The 13,982-nt window shown below is 37.5% G+C and overlaps 1 protein-coding gene across 1 annotated transcript in view; it reads left to right on the forward strand.

Annotated features, from left to right (window-relative positions):
* Positions 1 to 6,181: 6,181 nt before the first annotated feature.
* ROR2 (receptor tyrosine kinase like orphan receptor 2) overlaps positions 6,182 to 13,982 on the forward strand; it is a 43,496-nt gene continuing 35,695 nt past the window's right edge. The window contains exon 1 of the mRNA XM_018086205.2: positions 6,182 to 6,255. Coding sequence (XP_017941694.1) covers positions 6,183 to 6,255 — 73 coding nt within the window. The 5' untranslated portion in view covers position 6,182. The remainder of the gene's footprint in view (positions 6,256 to 13,982) is intronic.

Here is a 13,982-nt window from a genome sequence, read left to right on the forward strand (position 1 = left end):
AATGAAAGGCCCTAATTCAGCAACCCAAGCAGCCTGCCTCCCCCAGCCAAAGTAATCAGATTGGCAGCTGAATCAAAGGGTACAGTGGGCCCTTTGTTTGGGAGTTCCAGGGGTTAGTAATTGACAGAAGGTCAACAAAGTTTTACGAAGAAAAGAACAGAATATTAGAGGGTATTAGGCTGAAGAGAGAGAGTTTGGGAGCTTTATGTTATTGGAAGAAAGTTAGAACCCGAGTAAAAGGTTACAGACGCAGGAAGCAAAGGTTGCATATTGCTGCTTAAATCAGAAAATGGTTTCAGCTACAGAAACAGGATTATTGACGAGTGGAAGAAAATTCTGAACAAAAATCTGCAGTTTCCCTAATTGTAGCTCTGTGCAATTGTTAGTGTTGAAGGATTTATTTGTAAGCTTTGGGATTTAAAATACAGCGGTACAAAGATGGTTGTTTAACTCATGGAATCATGAGACTGGAAAAGATCCTGTTTCACCCTGGGATAAGAAGTAGCTATTACCTGTGCAGTGTCATATATAAAATAGATGGTTGCCAAATCTGCCACCCTGGAAAATTTCATTCACTGAGACCTTTGTATTTGAAGAATACTAGCCCTGAATCAATGGTTAATCTTCTTCAGACTAAGCAGGTGTAGTAGTCATTATTTTTTCTTTCTGTTAGCCATGGTTTGTAGAATATCCTCATGGTGCTAGTGACAGCATTTCAGTTTTACTCTTACCCATCTTCCAATGGAACACAAGAAATTGAAAAAACAGTCTATGGCTTTACTAGGTTTGAGTAGATGAGGAAGATTACTGTTGTTTAGGTCTCCTGGTATGAAATCTGCCTTGTTTGCAACAGCTTTTGATTGTTGACTTATGTTCAATTCTAATCCATGTAAGCCAAGTCAACGTTGGCTTCTACTTTGGTTATTACTCATCTCTTTGCTTTATCGTAAATGCTTAAAAATAACCTCTTTGTTCCATTATTTTTCCAGGAATTGAAGTTAAGCTGATAGCTCTATAATTCTCTGGCACTCCTTTTTTTACTCTTTTTAATAAATAATAGGAAATGTTTGTGCAACTTCTCATCTTTTAAGATCTCATCTGCGCTCTGCAAGAACTGAAAGGCAGTTATTAACATTGCATGTCATTGCATCAGCCAGCCCTTAACTGTTCTAAATCAGGCCCACTCCGTTTGAAAATACCTGGCTCCTGTTTTCACTCTTCCTGTGTGAGGCTGAGGCCTTGGTTTGTCCCTGGTATCAATTATGGTAACCACCTCCTTGTGACAGGCTTTTTGATGAAGATTAATGCACTGTGTTGGTGTCTGCTTAGTGGCCATGAGCGTTTTGGAATCTGTTTATTCCAGTTACCTCTCAAGTAATGAATGAGCTGTGAACTAATAACCATTTCAGAGGGAGAAATTCAGCTCTTTTATGATGACTGGTGTATGCCCTGTGAGTTGATACTGTGATCAGTTGGGCAACATAGTTTTGAAAAGTGTAAAAGAACATCCCTGTCTGAATAACACTGGATATTTGCTTCTGTATTTTGTTGGTCACTGGTGCCTGAAACAGAGCAGTGTGCTGGACCTTGTCAGTAAGCAAATCTTTGTCATATTTTCAGGAGAAGAGGATTGACAAAACAAGAGATAACTATTTATATACAATCTGGAAAAGGATTTTCTGTATCATGTGTTTTCTTCTTGCTGCAGTTTGCTGCAGTAAGTCGAAGGAACAGAATGTATTTTGTACATCAAAATTGTAGAACATCGTTTTTTAAATATGGTTTCTCTTTTGGAGATGGCAATTTCCTTAGATTGAAATAGCTTCCTTTATTGCCCTGAAAAGTTAAGAAATCTTTTGTGTGTGGGTGAGAAGTTTAAAAGAGTTACTGTTTACAGCATCTGCGTTTTACTTGACTGTGTGTTCCCTGAAAAGAGTGATATTCCTGGGTATCTACATTTGGCACATACACTGTCCCATGCTGGCAACTGGCATTCAGGCTGAGTTCTGGTTCTTTTGAAGTCTTATCTGGTCATGCAATGTGCATGGAGGACAAGGCTCTCACGATATTTTCTACCTCACTCTCCCACTGCAAATATAAATTGAAGAAGTGGGTTTTCAGAAATAAACTGTGATACATTTAATGTCTGAGCACAGAACATATGCAAGTGAAAAATAAAAGAGCAACCATACTGGAGCAGATGAGAGATCTGTGCAATGCTGTGTCTTGGTTCTCATGGCAACAAAAATGAAGTGGTGAAGTAAAAGTGTAAGAAGAGGTCTAGGTACGTAGTACTACTCTGTGCTGGATATTTACCCAGCCTCCAGCTCCTTTGAACTCATGGACTTCCTTACCCACATGGGATTTCTGTGAGATGAGTCTGAATGAATTTGCCCACTCTCACCTGTAGCCCATGCGAACTCTGCCCTCAATCCAACTATATCTTGTCTGAGAAAACTTTACCTTGTTTTAGCTTTGTTTTGAAATTGATTATTGCTATTTTTTTCTAACACTGCCATTTCTTTTGCTGAGAGGTAGGTCCATCCACTCTAACACTCTCCTGACTCCACAGACCCTTACTGTCACTGAACTCAGAGACAAATCCTAGCAGCTGTGCAAAACCTGGCTTATGACTAATTATTCTCACTGTTCTCTGAAATTCTTCCAGCTCTTCTGTACCCTTTTTGAGATGAGAGAGCCTCAACAGCACACACTGTTCAGTGTTCCCAGTGTATGGGAGCATACTTACTGCCAGTGTGAGTTGGTAATATCACATCTAAGGTTCAAATATTGAGCACTTTTCTTCTTATCAGTTTTTAATAACAATAGTGCTGTTGTTTTGCCAGTTTTGTGTTTTGCAACTCTACTTTTTTTCCTTAGCATTGTATGACAATGCTGCATGTGTTATAGATATAAAAAGAGGTGACTATCTGATCTTTGTGGCATCTAAAATCAGTTTAATGAACAATTATGTCTTTTCTAGCACTGGCTTTTCACTGATCAAGACTGACAGTGAAAGTCGGACGCTTAAAGTTACTTCGTGGTTTTTTTTCCCTCTCCAGGCAGTGAAACAGCTCATAGATATCCTGCCAGGGAAACATACAGAAAATAGGAAGAAGAAAAGCAAAATGGAATACCCTCATGGAAATATTGGTTAAACAACGTGGGAAAAGGGACGTAAGTTAAAAATCAGGTGTAGGCAGGAGCATAGTTGTGTAGGAGACTTCAAACAAGAATAAAACTGCAGAAAGCTGGTGGTGGCACTTGATCAGGGATGCATCTGTACTACTGTGAGGAAAATTGAAGAAAAAATGACAAGAATTATTAGCTGTTGAAGTAAACACCGTGGATTCATGCAGAGCAGGAAAAACATACTAAGTTAGTAATGCAAAATCAGAAAGCACTGAGAATAATATTCAACAGGAATACACAGGTTTTTCCTTTAAGTTCTTGACTTTAGGACTTTTTAATCCTGTTTAGTGCAAGAGGAAAAGGTTTTTTTTTGTTGTAGTGACTTGTTGGTTATCTTATACAGAAGCATTTATGGTGTGAAAAGCTTAATTTTTTCATATTGATAATAACTTTTGGTGGTTTAGTTTGTGGTACAGAAACTTTGGGATTAAAGCTTTTTGGGATTAAAGAATTTGTCCTAAATATGGTGGAAGTGGAATATACATGTTTCTTTCATAAAAGCAACTTTTAGTGACTGATCTGGTTTGTATTTGTAATTTGCAAAGTACACAAAAGATTTTTAATTTTATTTAAATTTAAATTTTATTTTATTTTAATTTTAATTTTACTTGGTTTTGGAGACTTTGATAATAGATATCACCTATGTTTTGTAATTGTTCTCTGGTAAAGCACATCTGGAGATTAATGTTTTTTTTCCAGGCAGAAACATATCAAGTAAAGAGTAAATCACAAAAAACTATTATTGAAAATTTTTCCAAATCAGCAAATGCTTTTGTTTCTTTCCATCCTTGTTTTGAAAAACTTTAAAAAATTAAGAGAGATGAGGCTGGGGAGGAGAGATAAGAGAGGAAAACTTTTCTATGCTCATTTATCTGAACTTCCAGCGTCTTTTCCTGTTGTAAACCCCACTAAACTACTGAAGGAATGGAACAATTATTTTAAAGTTGAACACATGGTATTAAACCAGAAGTGCCGCTCAGATCTTGGACAGTCTGGAGTCTAGAGATCTGAGTGCTGAGCAACCAAGTGTCCCTAAAAGTGTTCTGTCCTGGTGGATTATGATAAGCAAAGTGCAGGTGCCTGTGGACTAAAAAGCCAGTTGGTTTTCCTATTCTTCTTTTAGTTAATTGTCTTGTCTTGAATTTATCCTCCTTGTGCCCGTTAAATGCTGCTGTCCCGTTCTAAACCTTTTGCGTGACACAGAGGAACCAAGAGCCAGGGAATGGAAGTGAACTTGCCTTGCTGCCCCCTGGTAGGAGCAGGATGTTATGTATCTCTGCTGAAATTTGACAGAATACGCCTGTCATGCATTCACTGTTTCACACTGAATCAAACAAATCAGCAAAACTTCCGCACAGTAAAAAGTCAGGCACTAAGTCTGTACCGTGCCCTCAGGGGAACGAAGACACACTGCAGTGGGATTTACAACGGCAATTTAAGATGTCACCAGCTTGGCCACCCATTTCCATTTCTCCCTCCAGCCTGCAGACGAATACTGTCTCTCATTTCCAGTGGCCAGTGCTGGGAGTGGCAGAAGATGATATCTGTCCAAGCCTTGGCTGTTCCAGTTTGAAAGAGTGTGTTACCAAGGGTACAACACCATCTTCACCATCACTCTAGTTGGGGTGTCTGGGAATAAGCACACAAATCAAGTGGAATCTGCACTAGTGTCAGGCAAGGAACCTCGAGCAGTGGGAGATGAAGGGAGAGATGAAGTACTGGTAAGAAGGCAGGACTGTGACAAAATAGATACTTTCAGACCCGGGCTGTTGTAGAGAATGTCTTCAATTTCTGTGTTTCACCTTGTAGACTTAAAGGCAAGTTAGCTAAATCTGTTCTCAAATAATGGGTAAAAGACTAAAGGGGAAACAAACAAGTGTCAGTTATTTTCTTCTTTCATAATGTGGCGGAAGATAGGGATGGTGTTACTTGTATCTTATCACTGTGACTTGCAGTCAAAGTATTGTTGTAGGGTGTAATTTGGAGAAAGGGTAATGTGGACAAAAGGAAGAGAGAGAGCCTTTTCTCTAGTTTCATTTTACCCAGAACAATAGAGTGGACACCCCTAACAGATCTACAAACCCCAGATCTTTCACTTTAGATTCTGATGACCTTAGATTTATGTGCTCTCTTGGTGACATCCCAAAGCCATAAAGAATTTTGACAATTAAATGTAAATTAGAAAAGGTCAAAAAAAAAAAAAAAAGGGATGTAATTTTAGAAGTTGTTTTAGTTAAGGCACATCTGCAGCTTTATCTGATGTAGAATTTCAGCTCTGTTCCTTACAACATCATATTTTCAAAAGGGAGAGTAGACAGGTCAACTGATTTATAATGGTCAGGGTTCAGCAAGACCTACAAATGCAAAGGAACATGAAAGTACTGTCTGCTGTCTGCTGACTTGCTCTGATATGTTAGACACAAACAAGGAGGACAGACAGAAGATCTCTATCCCTTTCCTCATGCTTTGAAATGCTTAAGTAACATCATTATATTTTCATTTGTGGAAGATATCCTTTAGGGATGAGGCTGAGAACAGGATAAGAAAGTCAGCAGCGATGATGAGTCTGACCCCTGGAAATAGAATCTGAGTTACTGTAATGTAACTTCAAAGGTAAACTTATGTCATTTTGCAACTGAGACTGTCAGTACAGCTGAGGTGCTGCTTAATTTTGCAAGCTAGCACTGCTGACAGGAAATATTTGTATTCTTTGTAAAACTGTTTGAATTTTATTCTGGTAAGAAATGAAAAGTAGTTTTCAGTGCTACCCGTCTTTGCCAAACACAAATCCACAAAGTAAATTATTGTAAAGTTTTCTAATCTGCAGTGGATAAATCCTGACCTTGTCAGGGTATGTTTCCTGTGTGCTACTCTGGGAGCAGAATCTGGACTGAGTGAGTTTGCTGAACTCAATGGTGTAACGCTGTTTAACAGAAAGATTAACCCAGAACCTCAATTCAACCAAATCTTTTTATTCCTTCCTAGGTGAAATGGAAATTCCAGATTCAAATGACCCCTTAGGTCATGTGGATAGACTTGAGAGACCAATTCCAACACCCAAAGGTAAAATGTAGTTTCTTTTTCTTCACCTTCCTAAATATAAACATACTTTGGAAAGGACCATCAAAAATACTGTTATTGTACGTTCCCTTGATTTACCTGTTAATGCAAGTCTGTAAGAAAGGTAACCTTGTGTCACTTAATACTTCTGATTCCAAGCAGGGATAGCGAGGTTAAAGGACTCCATAAAAATTAATTTTTAAGAATGTTGTGTCCTCCCCCCCAAAGGGATTAGATGTTTGATCCAAACACAGAGGACTATTATTACCTTCCTAGAATATTTTGATTCACACTGTTGCCATGAAATTGATTTAATTCTGTACAGTGCCACATTTGGCCTCTGTAGGTAAATCTTAAGTGTTGGTATCTCTAAATATCTTTGCAATGCAGTAATTAAATCTAGCCCACGACAACAGAAGAATACTTACTTTTTAAGTAGCACTGAACATTAGCATTTGCTGGTTTGTTTTTTTTTTAAAACTGACTGTAATGTCAGAATTCCTAGTATCTTAGTTAATGCAAATTCCATGATACTTCATCACTTAAAACTATGGTTCCAAATGCTACTCTTAATCTGAAAACACACGTATTTACTGCAAATTGTGATTCCAGCTGCAATATGGTGCAGTTTTCTAAAGCAGGACATTTTTCAGTGTTCTGCCTGAAGAACCGTATTTTCTCACTTGTAGTACTGATTTTTTTTCTTTTTAGGGATGCAGTGCCCTGGTAATGCCAACTCTTATGCTCAGAAAAAATGTCAGGTAGTCATGTTAGCATCATTAGATGAGCACATGTTGAAGTCTGCAAAGCTCTGTGATGCTGGTCAGATGTTATTCTTGTAGTTTCTCCTTCAGAGGAGCATTTCTGTGAGGGTACTTTGGAATTTAGTCTCCTCATAGATATCCAATGTCATGTAATCCTTATTGTGCTTCGCTTGTGTACTAGTGAGATTTCTTACACTGACTGTGCCTATTAAAAGGTTTTTTACAGAGTCTTCCTTTAAATTTTGTCCTTAAGTGGTTAAGAAAAAGATGTGCTTATGTTTGCATATGTCTAACCACCTTGCTACTGATTGTGAGCGTAGGACTGCGTCCCTCCTGTTCATGAGGAAGACCTGGTATATTGCTTTTCTCGACTCTTCCCACTTTCTGAAGCTCATGAATTATTTTAGAGGATTAAAATTTGTCATCTGTTATGGGAATAAATCTCAGTAATGGTCGTTCCTGTCACTTAGCACTGTATACTACCAAGTGCTTTATTCACACCCCTGTACCCAATTCTTTTGATGGAAAAAGGTCCGTGACTAATCTTTAACTGCATCTGACCAGCTTGTTTGCTTGGCAAGTTGGCCCCACTTTTCTCTTCTGTCCTGTCTCAGCTTTTAAGGGTACAGACATAAAAGAATTTTTTTTTTTCCATGTGACAGTGCTTGGTTAAATTCTTGATGAGAAAGAAGTAGCAGTTATTTCCTTATTTTGCAGAGCCACAGGCAATACCTGTCTAAGGAAGTAATTAATCACACATAAAACATTTCTACATCATAAGAATTTTGTATTTCCTTCAGAAAAAACAAAACAAAACAAAACAGAGGCCCTTGTTCTTAAATGATTCATTTGTATAGAATCAGTTGTTAGTTTCCAGCATGCCTGGTCTGGAAATGGCCTCATTTTGCTTCCCTTTTATTTCCGTGGCTACAAAATTCTCCAGACAAGCAGAAGTCCCTTGGCTGAAATTTTTGTTTCTTTAGTTGAAATGTTAACCCATCTGTTTCTGTGTCATAATAAGGTAGTAGGTTTTGTTTCAAAAAAACATTGGACAGTTCTACTTCAATGTTTGCGCATACTGTAGAGACCATTAGGAAGAGTTCTTCAGCTTCTTCCATCTCATCAACCTTCTTTTCTTTCTTGAGAAATCTTTAGTTATTCTGATTTGCTTGTAACCTCTATTTTTTTTTCTTATTTTAGAATAGACTCTAAACAAATCTGAAAATAACAGGCTTTAATAATACCCAAATTTAAAGTCACTTTAGAAATGCCAAGTGTATTAGTCATCCTCTGCTCTAGAATCCTCCAGAAGTCTTGAAAAATGATTCTGTCTCAAAAGAAATAACCAGGTTAAGCAAGGTATTATTAATAATGTGCACTTAAAAAAAGTAGTTAATCTCTTCCTGCAAGTGAAGCTTGCTTTCTGATTAGTTCATGAGAGGGGACCATGACTTGGCCTAGGGTTTTGAGGAGAATTTATCTTCCCCTGCTTCCTTTAGGTGGGCACGTGAAGCACCAGAAGAGCATTGTCTTTAAGCAAAGTTTCACTGAAAACCAGAGCAGAGCATTGAACATTTGCTGTAGAAGAACTCAGGTCTTCTTTGGAATAAAAATAAAAGATGTGAACACAATTCTCCTCCTAATCCAGACAGTCTTCGCAAAGATGATATTTTGCCTATTTTCCCAAATTCTTCCTGGGTCCTGAAAAATCTCTTTCCCCTGCTCAAGAGGCAGAACAGTGTCTGCTCCATGCTTTGTAAATACCCAGACTCACTGCCTGATGGGTCTTGCACTGCTCTCTGCCCACCTTCCCACACTTGGCCAGTTTTCCTACCAATAATGGTGAGGGAGGAGGTGATGCTGGGGAAGGAGTGACATTCCCTATTTCTCTCACTTCAGCAGAGGGTTAGCCTGGACGAGGCCAACAGGGAGCTTTCCTTTCTGAGTCCTGGGGGGAGAGAAAGAACTTGTCTGTTAATCACAAATAAATGCAAGAGTTGTGGCACAAGCTGAAAAAAAAAAAAAGGGTTCTTTTGGTGATGAACAGTGTTGGTGCATCCTCATGGAGGGGCCTGCCACTCTCAGTCTTGTAATCTCAAAACAAGCCTGGGGAAGGTATTAAAGGGTAAAATGCAGACTCTTCATCCGTAGATGAGCTGCCAGTAAAATCTTACATCATAAATGATGTGTGTTGGTGAGGACATTTGAGCAATACACTTTAACAGTTAAAAAAAATGAATAAGAAAGGGCAACCTGCAATAGCTGAGCCATTTAGTGAGTGGGGTTGCTCCATAAGACGTGGTGCCTCAAGCCTCTGACCCTAACTGTGGTTTCTGCACAAGTGTGCCTAGGAACTTATTCTGGTTCAAGAGGTACTGACATGATAAATACAGTTTTTTACTTGACTACTCCTGCTGCTTTGACTTGACCTGAGGTAACCTGTCAGGAACCAGTTGTATGTGTTCTGAAAGTAGTGGCTTTTTATATATGTGACTGGTGACCCAAAAAACAGTCCACATCCTAACTGTGACCCCGCAAAGACCTGCTCCTGAACAGGCAGTAGCCTAGGATGGGTGGTACCTGTCTGTTCACAGCCTCGTCTGGGAGTTCAAGAAAACAAGAAAACAAAACCATTCCACCTCATAAAATTGGATTCTTGAGCTAGGTGAGATCTTCAGTCCTTCAAGTATGAGAAATTACTGTTCAAAAATAGTTTTCCTTCTACTCATAAGAGAGCCTAAGTCCACTGACTTTGGAGGAGGAGATACAGTGCACACTGAGACAGTATTTCAGTGCTAATTTTGCTTCATTCCTGTATTGGCAGTTGTTAACTGCTTGTTCCTGAGGACATTTCAAGAGCCTGTGAAGCAAATCAATTTATTTTACAGCGTAGTTTCCTTAACTATTCATATGTATTTTGGGAGACCTGACAACATCCTCTCCATTTCCTAACCCAGCTCCAATATATTGTAAATCACTCATCCTCGTATTGTGGTTAAAGAAAGCAGAGGGGTGAATAGTTGGTAGGACTGTTTTTTTATTTAGGAAAATGTTCTGTGCAAGAAATCATGAGTCTTTGACTTTAATTTACCTTCCTTATTAGGATGGTATTTCTCAGTGTATTTCCAGTTCTGATTTACTCTCAGAAAGAGTCACTCTCCTGGACTCTCACTGCCTGGCCAAGGTGTTACGGTGTCATCCATGTCCCCTGAACTCTTGTACTTAGAACAATGTTGTTATACATGCCTCTAGAAAGAAATACTTTGAATTATAGCAACTTCCATGTATGTTTTTTCTTATTATAGTCTTCAATTCTTTTATAAGCCCAGAACACTCTGCAATTCTTTTATAATCTTTATAGATTACATGTCAATTCTGTGAACACTTTATACTTAGTACTGTATCTGTAACACAGTAAATTCTGGAACAGTGTTGTCTTCCTCAGGTTAATTATCAGACATGCCATAAGCTAAACTGTATGTCCTAGGTGAGAAATTATGTCCTATTATAGAAAAAGAAATTATCACTTTGCTTCTAATGGAAATATCAGAAGTTTAATTATTCAAAATAATTTCCCCTAAAGTATTTTGTGTTGGACGTAGGTTTATATCAGCCTTAAAATACCATTGCAGAAGGTTGTAATCTGGAAGAACTCTGGTAGGAAAGCTCCTGTTCTTTTATTTTTATCTTAAAAAAATAAAAAAAAAGAAGAAGAAGAATCACAGAATTAGTCGGGTTGGAAAAGAGCTCTGAGTCCAACCTGTGACTGAACACCATCATGGCAACCAGACCACGGCACAGATGCCACATCCAGTCTCTTCTTAAACACCTCCATGGGTGGTTACTCCACCACCTCCCTGGGCAGCCCATTCCAACGCCCAGCAACTCTTTCCATGTTATTATGGGGGTTTTGAAACTAGAAAGTTTTACGCCGTGAACCTGAAGATGCTCTAAGTTTGATTTTAAATTTTGAATATCTAAAGCCAACATTCCTGTAAGCTGTGGTGTGTTCTGTAATAACCAAACTGGTGGCTTTATGGGCTTTTACTGACTGTTGGATAAAGTTATATATTTCTGGTGGAGAAATAAGTATTCTAAAAAGTGATAAAAACTTGTATGTAATTGTTACTACCTAGTCTAAAAAAGACTGTTTTATCTTCAGGTATCCAGCAATTTATGGCTCAAATTTTCCTTTCTTTTTCTCAGCAATTGGATAGTCAGTGTTTGTTTCCCTTAAGCAACGCAGAAAGAGTGGTGAATCAACTTGGATAGGAGCCAAAATGGATGATTATCTAAGAATCTCAGTATCTCAGGCACACAGAAAGATGTGAAACTCAGTATAGCATCATAGATATTGCCACTTAGCCCACGTGTGAATTTTGAAAGTCACCTAAACTCCCCTTGCTTTAGTTTCCCTGTTGCAAAATAAGGTTGATGATATCATCCCATCTCATGAGACTTCAATATTCATGAATGATTTAGAAGTTCTGAAATAGAAGGAGTTGCAAATTTTTACTAAACACTATTCATGGATGCCATCCCGAAGCTCATTTTAAAATTAGGAGTGCATAACTATTTTTAAAGTCATATAGGCAAAAAGGAGTAATAACAGCAAAAAATGAACAGAAACTAAAACTGGAAAACAACTAAGGCAGGATTGATTTGATCTAAAGTGACTAAGGAGGTTTAAAGTATTTTTTTTTTAGAATGAACTTCAAAATCATGGCTCAAATCTTAAAATAACAGAAGCAGAGCAATCATTTTATACTGTGTTTATGCCAAGAATAGCACATATGGTTTGAGCCAATAACTTGAACATGTAAGTGCCAGAATAATGTAAATAAAACTAAGAAATATAATACGCACGTGAGGTCTTAGTGATAGTTGCACCCTTTATGTTTTTAGCTTAGTATCTATTCTTGTGCATATCTTGACAAGGATTTGACATACACTGGGAAAGTTTATTTTTACATTCTTGCCAAAACATGAATAATAGACTTGTCATCTTAATTTTGATTTGCTGTGGGATTCTCTTTGATATATTTATATCAAATTTATTCCATTTAAAAATACAAAGTACTGGCAACCTAACAAAGGTTTCTCAAAATATGAAAGAGTTTTGCTGGGGTTCATGTCAGTCATTTCCATAAGCTACGTTATTCATAGGGTACATAGATTATGATAGCATAGTATAATACATAGATTAAGTTGAATTATCCTCTCATAGCTTCTTGAAAGATCAGGTTTTACTCTGTTCAAGCAAAATAAGTACTAGTATTGGTTGTAGACTATGTTAGAAACCATAATAAAAGAGAAATTTAATTTAGAGCATTGTTGTCTACAGCAAATGCAGAAATATCCACCAGATAGCTTTTCCTTTTGCAGTAGTTTAAGCCAAACCAAAGACCACTGAAGGCAAAGGAAGCATCTTCCTTCATTTCAATGACCCTTGGAAACAAGGGTATAAAAAAATAGTATACAATAATAGTATTTATACAACACAGAAGATTTCTGGACATTATATTCATAGTTTTTAAAAAATTCTATTTATTATCCATCTCCCAGATAAGATATGATTCTTTATAACATGACATTTAAAAGTTACTGTAGGTAACAGACCCAAAATATTTTATAGAGAGTATTTATTCTTTGTTTCAAAACTGTGTTAGTATTAAAACAGATTAACAGTTCTGTTAAAGTTTTAAAAAATTCTAGTGGACTGATATTTAACACAAAACAGAGGACACAATTTAAATACAAATTCTAGCACCTTCAGATTTGATTTTCCTCCATACATCTCCAAATTAAGGTTTATTATGAGAGAAAGAAAGCTACGTGGGAAAAAAAATTGTTTTGCACATTGTTGAGGTCCTGATTTATCCTGGGAAAACTTGTTTTTTTCCCCAAACCATGGCATCAAACTGGCATCTACACTGTGTTTGTGGTGTGACGTACAATCACAAAAAAGTAACTGGTGATTATCACCACAGAAATTAAATAAAGAAAACGTTCTTAAGAACATGGTTGGTTAAATTTTCCACTTTGTTTGAAAGAATTGCAATTATGGGTTATCTAAAGTGGACACCAAATAACAGAGCAGCTCAAAAAATGCCCGCTCTGCCGTATGATTACTTCAGAATCAGTGAGTACATAAACATCAAACTTCAACATCGTTTCTCAGAGAGGAAATGGAACTAGCAAACAGAGAGTGTTGCACTTCAGAGTATTGACAAAGGCAGAGGATGGGCAATGAGTTGCCCTGCTGCTCCTAAGCTGCTCTAGAGAACTCTGGAAAACACAAATGCTTCAAAGTTCAGTAGGTTACAATATTTTTTACTTGGTTTGTAGCAGCAAGGTAATGTGAAACACTGCGGAAAATACCTGTAAAATTGGCAGGAGAAATAATGAACTAAAGCCAAATTCTGACCTGCAGGAAATGGATGCAGTTACACTGAATTCAGGGAAAGCCTATTTAATCGCACTGGGTCTGAATTAATTCATAAATCTTTGGCATTGATTTTGGTAGTAATGGTTTTGTTCTAGTTAATAATAGGATCAGATCCATGGATTCATATGAAATACTTTGGATGGCTTGAAAGGTATGGATCTAATTACTTCCTACAGTACCCATGGTTTAATTATTAAAGCAGAACGGCCTAACATGGATTTAACCCTTAGTTAAAAAGTCCTAATAAGTAAATTTACCATCGGTTTTCATCCAGGTTTATTGGAATGTAATATCCATGACTATCCCAAAAAGAAGACTTAACCCAGCTCATTTTAAATCAGAAGTTAAATAGTGGTAAAGTGAGCAAGCTGACCAGTTGCACAACAGCTGACCAGTGGCACGAGAGCAATGTAGACCTTTCATGTACTTGTGTGTGAAGAACAGAAAGTATAACAAAGAGGCAGAAAACCCACAATCCCTGGCTGTGACCTTACAGTGCTTGAATTGGCTCCACATTT

The sequence above is a fragment of the Manacus vitellinus genome, unplaced genomic scaffold (assembly GCF_001715985.3).
Source record: "Manacus vitellinus isolate BGI_N305 unplaced genomic scaffold, ASM171598v3 scaffold_9_pilon, whole genome shotgun sequence".
In the NCBI taxonomy this organism is placed as follows: Eukaryota; Metazoa; Chordata; class Aves; order Passeriformes; family Pipridae; genus Manacus; species Manacus vitellinus.